Source organism: Crocodylus porosus, unplaced genomic scaffold (assembly GCF_001723895.1).
Source record: "Crocodylus porosus isolate Cpor-Errol unplaced genomic scaffold, CroPor_comp1, whole genome shotgun sequence".
NCBI lineage: Eukaryota > Metazoa > Chordata > Crocodylia > Crocodylidae > Crocodylus > Crocodylus porosus.
In genome coordinates this window covers 64,016,940-64,028,168 of record NW_017728906.1, presented here as the reverse complement: position 1 = coordinate 64,028,168, position 11,229 = coordinate 64,016,940, and the positions used below count along the sequence as shown (strand labels likewise).

Here is an 11,229-nt window from a genome sequence, read left to right as displayed (position 1 = left end):
CTCCATCCCATGCCCACCCTGCCCAGCTGTACAGCGCCTGTTCCAGTCCCAGCCCCCACTCCCTCCCTCAGCTCGGGGACCTTGATCTGCCCACACCCCTTCTCTCCTCTTCCACTACAACAGACTTAGCTGCACGCAGCTGTATCAGAAATCGGATCAGTATCAGCTGATATACCTCCTTAAAACTCAGCTATCAGTATCGGCCCCAAAAATCTCTATCAGTGCTTCCTGCCAAAACAAATCTCTTGCGGTTTGACAAGGACAAATACAAAGTCTTGCACTTAAGATGGAACAGTCCCATGCACCGGTACAGGCTGGGGGCTGACTGGCTGGGCAGCAGCTTTGCAGAAAAGGACTTGAGGGTTACAGTGGACAATAAAAAGAATATGAGTCAACAGTGTACCCTTCCAACCTTAATTTTTTATGATTTGAAGGAAGAAAGGAGCAAAATAATTACTTAAATAGTTTTATTTTTATATCAGGTTCCTGAAACTTATTTATATTAATCTGTTGCAGCAGAAATATGCATGTATGACAGGATTCAAATAAATTTAATTAGTAATTTCATAATGACATTTGTGTATGTGATATGGGTGAATATCAGATTTATATGCAAGTATTTCATTGAGGGAGTGGACCAAACTATTGGCACACTTTCTGGAGGTCTGCAGCCAATGCTTGTATAGATCATGTATTGTCTATTTTAAGAAAATGTAACTGATTAAATTGTTAATCCCAAAGTTGAGGTGCCATAGAATCCTACCTTTTGGAATTCCTAACTTTCAGTTGTTTAGATTATGATGTTACATTGTTGTAATTCTTTTATTCAGTATATAAAACATTTGAAATATGGATTCTATCTTCCTTGCATATCTTCCTGTTCATCTCAGGAAACTTCATCAGAAGAGTTTGTTACTTTTTCATGTAGTTTTGTGAGGATCTCTGAAGAAGCACAACCAAAATTCTTCTATTAACAGAAAAAGGGATAAGAAAAGATTCTTAAACAGGGCTTAGAATGATAGATTAAAAAATGTTCATATGATTTCATAAATGGCAATTTCCGTATTGGCAAAATTGGGTCATTTGACCACAAGGAAGCAGATAATAAAGTTTATATTCTGTGGGTGTTTGACACCTACAGAAGGGGATTATCAGTAGTGTACATTTTTAATGAGAATTCCTCTTCTCTTTTCCTCTAGTTGTTAGTAAGATTTGACTACATGGGTATCCAGAAGGTCTTCAAGTCAGTTTGCGGTGACAGTAATCTTCTGAAAGATTTGTTTATAAATACTTTTTCTTATTGTTAATCACTGCCAGCTGCATTTGCATATCTTCTAAAAGTGTGTGACCCAAGCAGACAGCTTCTCTTATCCTGAAAATGTGTATAGTTCTGTATCTGCTTTAGGGTATTTGCTGCTTCATGTGCTCTGCGTGCCTGTAAGCCTCCTACCTGATATATCTATACAACAGTACAATGCAAGCTGTTACAAAGTCAGTGTTTGCCAACTACAACCCTGGATATCTACTGTTCTGTATATAAGAAGATCTGTGGTAATTGCAGATATCACCATCTGGCAACTAACTGTTGGCAGAACTGCTAGCATTGTAAGGGGTAAGCATCTCAAGGAAACAAAAAGCATGCTGAGGATCTTTCTGCTCCCATCCCCCTGGGCTTACTTAGTAGTCTAAGCTAACGAAATATAATAAAAAGTAAGGGCTCACTTTTAAGAGACTTTAAGATTTTTTTTTATACTGGTATAATTCCTCTTTCAGGGAACTGGATTTGAAAGCAATCACTAAGTTACATTTCCTCAACATTATTTGAGTTGGAAGAGGAAGCTAATGTGAAGAAGTGAGAAAAGAATGGCTCAGCAGAAATAAATCAAGCATTGTGATTTTTCCCTTTCTTATAAAAACAAAAATGGGGAGCATTCAGATAAACTGAAAACAACAAATTAAAAGCTAATAAATAATATACTTTAAAAACAATTATTAACCTTTGCAACTCATTACTGCAGAAGATGATAGAAGCCAAGAATTGGATTTGTTTGTTCTAGTTGCATTTTAAAAAAGAGAAAGAGATATGGCTAATGAGTCCATGCTTACATTGGCTGGGGTAAAATATTCTGAAGGGATGTGATCTCATATTTAAATATGCTGAAGACACTTTCTCTATGGGAAGATTAAGCCAATGTGGTTGCACTATATGGTTTCATGTTCCTTCCTTTGAAGTGCCTAGCATTGGCACTATTGTATCCTGAACGCTGAAGTACATTTGAGCTCTTGATGTGACCTAACCTGGCAGTTCCTACACTCCTATGTTTAAATAAATGGGATGAAGGTCTGACTTGATCTGGGCTTTTGAAACTTTCTTACCATGCACCCACCTACCCAGCCACCTTAGGAAGGGGGAAGTGAAAGCACTGGTGTGTGAAGGTGAGTGCCTTATACCCAGATCTACATGTCTGTAATACCGAATTCTAAACTAACTCTGATGCTGTAGATAAAAACATTTCTCCTTTCTTCAGATGTATTTTAACAAATAAACTTTTGTTTCAGTTGCTCATGAAACGAACACACTCAAAGCAAGACCCAGATCCAGGTACTGCTTTTGTTTCTATTTCTGACAACAACAAAAAAATCCTTCCATCTGATTTATCTTCTGCATTAGTTAAGCACAAGTGCATTTTATTAATTGTGCTGGAAAAGTAGACCAGATTAGTGTCACAGAGATGTCACTATCCTGTTTTGTGATCAATCTCAAGACTTCACCTAACTGACACGTGTATGCTACCTATGAATCCCCACACTGGACAATCTAGACAATGTAAATAAATAATGGTAATGCTGTCAGGTGTGACTAGGTGGATCTGCCCTGTGAATGGATGTAATATCCCACTCTAAACAGTGCCCATTGGCAAGTTGTGGGAAGATTTGTATGGAATACTAAACTAAAAATGAAAGCTTCTAAGGCAGATATTAAAGGAAAGAAAAATGGAGGCCCGTGTTATGTGTAACTGAGTTAAACATTGTTTTAGCTGTTTAACATTTTGATATACTCACAGATCTTTGAGCTTGTCAGATTAACTGTGTCAGTTTTTAATTTCTTTTTCTTAGGTTATAGGTATGTAATCATGGGGCAGCTATACACAAACATTGAGGCTGCTCTGATGCAGTGTAATTAGAGCAGCCTCCAGCGCCTTGTTTATCGGCGTCCTCACAATTCAACATGGCGGTGAGGATGCTTTAACTAAAGCTTATTCAATGAGCTTAAAGCACCCGTGCTGTGATTTTTGAAGTGTGGGGATGCTGATACATGAGACCCTCTTCCCCCCAAAACACATGAATAAACGCCCATGATTTTCCTTCTTACAAAGCATATAATTAATCAGACATAAAAAAAATTCTGTCCGTAGGAGAGGATTAGCCAAAGAAAGGGAGAAACTGAAAAAAAACAAACAAACAAAAAAACACTTTGAAATTCAAGTGAAGGCTACAGACAACAAAATTATATGCTTGCTTGTTCAGTATTTGTTTCAGGGGTTCCTCTTACATCCTGTAAACAGATTTCTCTGTAGCAGACATTGTGTAGTTAGATCCCTAAGGGGAATTTGATGGGACTTCTACAGCAAAGCAGTACAGTGGTACTGTAAGTTCTGTGGTATGTGGGGACAAAAGTTCAGGGTTGAAAAAAAATACTGAGTAGGGAAGGAATATATAGAAATATTCTACTAGAATTGTTAAGTGAATAGAAGAAAATAAAGTAAAACGTTCCCTTTGGATAACTCTAAAAAAAACTAGTAAAGCGTCCTTAGGAGGAGGGGCTATGAGGTTAGTGCTTTGTGCTGTGAAAGCTTATCAGTCAGTTTTGCTGTTGGAGGTCTGATATTATCTTAGCCCTCCAGCCTTTAAAATACTCAGTTTGTTGGTGTTATCTAAGTATCTGCTTAGACACATCATAGAATTACTGCATTATAGGCACAGTGAGATTTTTTTATCATGGGGTATGTAGGAGCAGGGTGGTGGGTTGGGCTGGGCTGGAGATGCACAGCTCACAAAGAAGATTGCAGCAGCACACAGGGAAACCTGAGTGGCTGACCCAGACTGCCCATGGTCATCCTGTATTTCTCTGCAGCACAATGTAAGGAGTGTTTTGGAGCAGCGGAGTCCAGTGAGCAACACATATCTACATGGGGGGGAGATGCTGAAGGACTGTATTTTCTTTTGAGAGAAGCTATGGCATGTACAGACATTCACTCTTAGAGGAGAAACTCTCCTGGGAGTGATTTAACGTTGGTTGTTCCCAGGTTATTTTTCTCCTCCTGGAGTGGCCATTTTTATCCTGACTCTTCCAGGAGAAACTGAACATCTGTACGAGGCCCTTGGCACTGCTGCTGTATGTGTTGTGTAATCTGCAGGACTCTCTGTATGTGTTGTCTCTTTCCTCCTCCTCCTCCCCTGATGGTTGACAGAGTTTCAGAGTCTCTTAGAGCTGTCAGCTGGGGAGCCTTGATCTTCAGAACAAAGCACAGTGGTTCAGGCTTTTAACTCCTGAAGGCCTCAGTTCAATCCCTGGTGCCTGCCATTGTCCACTAATTTAATAGTGCCAAGAGAGGGACATTTTTGCCTCTTAGTTGCTACTTTTATGGCTTCTTTACAGCATGAATTTATTACAATGCATATTTTTTCAGTGCATCTCACCTTTCAGTCTGTGAAGGGTATGTGTTTGAAAGATAAAACCATAAAGTTTTGATCCAAAGCCCATAGTGGGAACTTTTCCAGGGCTTCAAGGGGGGTTGAGTCAGGTCTTAAATGAATTGGGGCTGGTGGATTTAAAAAAAAAATCTTACCAGAGTGAGAAATTAAGCAGCAGGAAATGTATCAGGTTACTTGTAAAGACTGAAATAAGTTTGGCTTTCATTCATATTTTTAGTGGCTACCTCAGAAATACAAGATGAACATTGCCAATGTCCAGTCTGTTAAAGAGTTGTCTTCTAACGATTTGGCAAAAACTGGTCCCTTTTCCTGTCATTGGGTGGTTTGGAGGTGGGTGGAGGTTGTATTACTTTAATGTTTTTAATTAGGTCTTGCTTATCATGCATAATATATTACAGAAAGTGTAACACCTCATGTTGTCAGTACTGATTTGTGCAAAGCCTAGAGCCTTGCAGAAGAAAACGGCAGAAAAATATTGGACTCTGCTCAGCAAAACTGAACTTGCTACAGCTGTCTGGAAAGTGCACTGCATAACACATAGGCAGTATCATAACTTGAAAGTGGATAACTGTGAGGGATGAATGTGAACAGACAATTTAAGACGCATTCAAGGAATTTCAAAAAGTCTTGCCTTCATAGCCTGCTATTGAATTAGCAGTTTGGGCCTCTAGGTTACCAACGAGCGAAGCTAGCTGACCAAAAGATGTCATATAATTCAAACGTGGAAACCTCAGTTTGGGGTATGTCTACAGCCACCTGTGTAGGACAGAAAGACTATGGACTTGAGTCAGGCTTGCATACTCAGGGGCCTGAAGATTGTTCCTCCCCAGTGAGCCCCAAAAGCAACACATCTCAGAGTAGGAGAGCAGGCAGCTTTTCGGATGCTGCCCTGCACCAACAAGCTGGCAGCCTTAATTTCTACCAGAGGTTCATTTGTGCCCCACCTCTTTCACTACCACACAGCAGGGATATTTGGTGGGTGTACTAATAGGGCTTCTTTTGGTCCAGGTATGCTCAGCTGCTGCTACCAAACCAGGAACTGGACTTGCAGGTGGGCACCTTACACTGTCAAAGACCCATTATGTGGACTTTACATTGCCAGCAGTACCATGTATTGGATTATGCTGCCAGAATCCTTCATAACCCAAGGCTGAAAGAGACTCCCCTTTGCAGGACCTGGTATTTGAAGCATTATGATTTATATCACAACCAATGCAGTGCTTTGAGTACATTTCTGTATTCTTAATGTGCTTGGTGGGATGCAGCCATATTGTAAGAAATAAAAATGAGTAAAAATGCTTTAAAAGCAAGACAACATGCTAATATACTCCTGGTGACAGCTGGAGCCCACCGTGTTACACGTTAGTTTACAAAGAAGGTGAGGGACAGAAAGCATAAAGAGAACAGAAATTTTAATTCATGTTCATTCATCTTAGTTGCTATAATTATTTTGTTGGCTAAGGTGATGTGACCCCCTGAGCTAAAGATGAGAAGCCTGAAGCTAGAACACACGTGGCATACTAGTTCTGTGGGTTGAAAAGTCATCCTTTCACTCCCTAGACCTAGAGCAATAATATCCTCAGTCTTAGCTATCAAACACTATACTTACCACCCATGACGAAGGAGGTTTTCCCACTATAAAGTGCAACGCTGATCAATAGTTATTATATTTGTTTAAAAGTTAAAGACTTTGTTTTTCTTTACTATTTTTTGTTTCCCTTTAGGTCATATTCTAGCACATCTATTGAAGATGCCATGAAAAAGGGAGAAGAGCCCCCTACTCCCCCACCAAGGCCACAGAAGTCACATTCCAGAGCCTCCTCCTTAGATCTGAACAAAATCTTCCAGCAAAACACTCAAGGTAAAAACCTGTGTTTCCCTTCTTAACCTTTGGATTTCTGCTTTTCAGGGTTTTCCAAGCAATTACATGTGTGATATACTAGCACAAATGTGTGATTAGATGTATCCATATGCAGTTTTGACAGAAACTGATACCAGAGCTAAAGAAACTGAACTTGGTTCAATTACATCACCCATGGAACAAACCATTTTCTCTTATTATAATTAAGGTGGTTGTTACGTGGTTTTCTAGCACAATAATTAGAGTTTATGTACACAAGTCTGTCATCAGTGACCATTTATTACTGGTCTCAGTGTAAATACAGTTGTTACCAATGATAATACTGCATTCAAGATTTTATGTGTGTGCATGTTTTTGAGGGGAGGTAAACTATACTGTTTTTCCAATTCAGAAATAGAAAAATAAAACAAATATTTGAATTGGGGCAAGTGAAATTAGTAGTATGTAAACTTTTTTAATGTTAAAAGCTTCCACCTATGTGTTTATACTAATAGTTCTTATTGAATAAAAAGAAAGGGCAATTTCTTTCAAAGTTAGTTTGTCAAGGGAAAAGAGTAATAATAGCTGTACAGCATGGGTTGCCACACCCGGCACAATGTAGCACGCAAGCCTCAAGTACTAAGTAAAAAGAGGTGCTGGAATGGAAATTGGAGGGGGGTGCTCAAGGCTTCAGCTGCATAGCATGGGGTTTTCATAGTTTCGTAGGGTCAGAAAGTTGGGTTGGGAGGGTGCCCAAGAGGAGATGCCACTGGCCAGAGCCAGTTTAACCCAGCCACTGCTGATTGAGGACTTTGGATCTGCAGTACACATTAAAACGTTTGCAGGGCCAAAGAAGGGTTTAACTGAATCTTGGTGGTGACACTGTTCCTACAGTAGCATCTTGTCCCCCCTCCACTCCACTTGGCTAGAGGCTTGAGCCCCCCCCAGCTTCCATTCCAGTGTCTGACAGCACAAACTGTATCCGTGATGCCTCTGCAATCAGAGCAGTACTGAGGGAAGCAGCAGGGCTTAACTTGTGGCACGCCTGTCAGAAAGGTTGACCCCCACTGGTGTAGAGCAATGAGAGCATTATAAAAGGTTATTCCTGCATTGCAAAAGGAGTGGAAGAAGGAGCTGATTTCAGTAGATAAGTTGCCCAGCGCTGTTTGGTCATGCAACGTAGACAGAAGTGAATTGTGTTTTAACAGTGCCCTTGAATTAGACTACAACTTTGGAGAATCCATGGCAGCTTTCTGATTCAGGAACTAGATTAAACATGATTGTGTTTATGCTGTCCAAGATGCTACATTTTAACAGCGTCAGAGGAATTTTTAATTCAGTTCACTAATGAGGTTATTGGAATTGAAAGGCGGGTTTCATCTGATGCGGTGTGGCATGGGGTTTGTGCAAAACCCCAGACTAGACAGTGTGTGGATCCTGTTGTATGTGTTAAATCAGAAAGCCAAGCAGGAATCAACTGAAAGTGGTGGGTTTTTTCTGCCTTGCACAGCGATGCAATTCCTGACCTTCAATGGCAGTTCCTGATTGGGAATATGACACACTGACTTCTAATTACAACATAATTAGAATGTAATTATTTTTGGCGGGAAAATCTTTCAGTGGTCATGTTTATAGCAGAATGTATAATTTTAAAGAAATAAACTTAGATTCAGGTTTCTGCTGGAACACGAGGGAAAAGAGACTGTCGGGCTAGGAAACCACATTAAACAAGGTCTGCAATTGGCATAGAACAGCTTGTATTAGATGGATTCTCTTGAAAGGCAGAATTCAGATTTATTAATATAATGATTTCTTCTACAAGAAGTAATAACATGAAAGATTCATGGGCTATGGATAAAGGAAAGGAGAACTTTTACCAGTGTTTGTGGAAGGAATTCTCATCTTGAAGAATGGGTTGTTTAATTGGATGCAAGCAATTTTGGGAAGGTCAATACAGATTTTGGTCATCCTAAAACTATTTGTGATTTTTGAGTTGTATAAATCACTTAGCTTCAGCTGGAAAAGATTTTTTTGTGTTTAGATTGATGAGACATACAAGGTGGTGTGATGTGTTTTCCCCAAATGGTTCAGGTGGTTACTTTTATTTCTGCTGACATTAGAAAAAGAAAAGTTTGAATCATTTTCAGCTGCCATTCCAATTTAGCTAGCCATTACTGGATAAGTCAAAGACTTTCAATATCGATGAGGTAAGAGTAGAAAACTGTTTATTGTTCTCAGGTAGTAGGAAAAACAACCAAGTGCAAATATTTAACACTGTTACTATACACAGATTATTTGCTTACTTTTTGTTTTCGTGCACTTTTGGAACAATTTTCTGTACATTTTCCTTTCTACTTTTGAGAAGTAAAACTAGATCAATATTTTTGCACCATTTTGCTGGTGATGAGCAATACAAATTAGTAGCTGGTATGATATCTTATATGGTAATATGGATTGCCTAGTTACAGGATCTGACATTGCAACATAAAGTCCAAGATGATGAAACTTCCATTGTTTAAGACTTGGCAGTTTATATATAAATGAAGCAGATTCGTCAATCCTCAGAGAGAAGCCTGTTTTTTCTACTTGTGCTTGCTTTTAGTGCAGCTACTCACATGACTAAGTTCCAGTATGAGTGATGAGGGTTGTGCATTGTGGCTGTGTGTGTATAACAAAAGTTAAAGAAAGCCTTTGTTCATAAGGGGGATAGGAATCACTCTTTGAGAAGTAGACAGCACCTGCATTTTCCTAGAAAACATTGTTGCCTTTTATTTTCTAAGTGAAAAATTGCCACAGCTTCATAACTTTTGACAAGTAAAATTTGAGTGTGCTATTTATTTTGATCTGCTGCAGTTTAAATGCATCTGACAATAACATATAACATAATTTCTTATAGAAATGTGTAACTAGATTGAAAAAAAAAATCCTTTATCTCCTCTGTCACAGCAGTGGTGAAATTACAATTGATAGATTCATCAATTCATAGATGTTAGTGGCTGGAAGGGACCATACAAGACCATCAGGTCCAGCCCCCCTGCACTTGGACAGGAAAGACCACTGGGGTCAGATGACCCCAGCAAGGCGGGCGGCAATAGATAATTGTTCTTGAAAAAGTTCTGTTTCCTATGCCAAGCCTGCATAATAGAGGTCTTACATCCTTGTACTGATTGCAGTGGAAAATTCTTATCCTAATTTTCAGTATGCAGCCCCTCAGCTCCTGCAGTTTAATTCCATGCGTGTCACAAACCTGTCCGCAAGGGACCTCCAGTGCCCTGAGCTTCTTGCCACTGTGCTGCCACTCATCTCAAAGAACAGACTGAGGTTGCCCTGGGATAGCTCCCTACCCCAGCAAGTCTCAACTCCTCTGCCCTTCAACTGGACCTGCAAACGCAGCAAAGACATTTCTGCCAGCTCTAGGACTAGGACCCCTTCACCCCCACACACACTTTTGGGCTGAGAAGAAATGAAAGGTCCCTTCCTCTCCATGGAGAGAACTAGCCTGGAGTATCATTTGCCCAGAAATCACCCTTTCTGCATTAATCAGTAAGGAGACAAACAACAAAAAGATTTATTACAAAATTTACAAGCAAAAATTGACTGCAGGTTTGGAGGCAAAAAAAGTAAAACAGTTTCTTTTCCTTTTATCTAGTCAGAGCTCAGCCATCCTGAGAGACCTGTCAGTGTGCCAGCTTACTTGGAGATCAGCCTTCCTGATGATTCTGACAGTCCTGGTTACTGTGGTCATTGAACTCCCAAAACCTGAGAGTCAAAGACTTTTTTTATTTTATCCTAGCTAGATCCTAAAAATTATCCTAGCTAGACCCTAAAAATCCTCGAAGGCTCCTCATCAAAATTATTCTAATAATGAGTCACCAGAATACTCAGAAGTTTCTGGCTACCTGGCATTCCTGTGGCTTGATAGACCATTCCTCTCAGGTGCCTTTGCTATCGGGAACTGATTTCTCCATTACGGACAGTGCCTTGGGATGCCCAACTCAGTGATGTTTCCTTTTGCCTGTGTCTGGGAGGGGTGATGCTTCCCTCAGTCCCTTGGTTGAACCATATCCAAAATTGTAAAGATATACATAGAGCATACAGCATAACATAATCTATGCAGTATCATTAATGTATGCAGAATAACATTGGCTTTGCAGTGAGACCACACATGCCATGTATGACAAAACACTAGAAAACATTCCTGACACACCCCAACCCCCAAAACATAATGTTGTTCTTGTCAGTGCTCAGCATATTTGAAAATCAGCCCTTAACATTTGAACCACAACTGATTAGAAATAGCTACATTTGAAAATGTGCCTTCATGCATGACCCTGGAGATAGCTTCACTCTCTCAAAGTGCAGCTAATACATAAAGGAAGACCTTGTTTTACATAATGGAAGACCTTGCTTCGACTCAAAAATCCCAGTATGAAGCTTTACTGTTTTTTTTAATGAGATCATTGTCTCCTTTGCCTTACAATTTGACCAAAAAAATGATGCTTACAGCTAGATTCCTCAGGTATTTTTTTTAGCGTGCATATATATATTCCTTACAGGGGTGTAGGTTGTAGCCGTGTTGGTCTGAGGATATAGGCAGACAAGGTTCTTTGGGTGAATCTGATATCTTTTATTAGACCAACTTAAATAACTGGAAAAAAAATTCTTAGCAAGCT

The 11,229-nt window shown here is 39.7% G+C and overlaps 1 protein-coding gene across 12 annotated transcripts in view; it reads left to right on the top strand.

The window, feature by feature from the left end:
* The window catches only part of REPS2 (RALBP1 associated Eps domain containing 2), a 152,470-nt gene that overhangs the window by 90,842 nt on the left and 50,399 nt on the right, over nucleotides 1–11,229 (top strand). For all 12 annotated transcript variants that reach the window (XM_019529256.1, XM_019529265.1, XM_019529266.1 and 9 more), the window contains 2 exons: nucleotides 2,560–2,602; nucleotides 6,441–6,577. In XM_019529256.1, coding sequence (XP_019384801.1) covers nucleotides 2,560–2,602; nucleotides 6,441–6,577 — 180 coding nt within the window. The remainder of the gene's footprint in view (nucleotides 1–2,559; nucleotides 2,603–6,440; nucleotides 6,578–11,229) is intronic.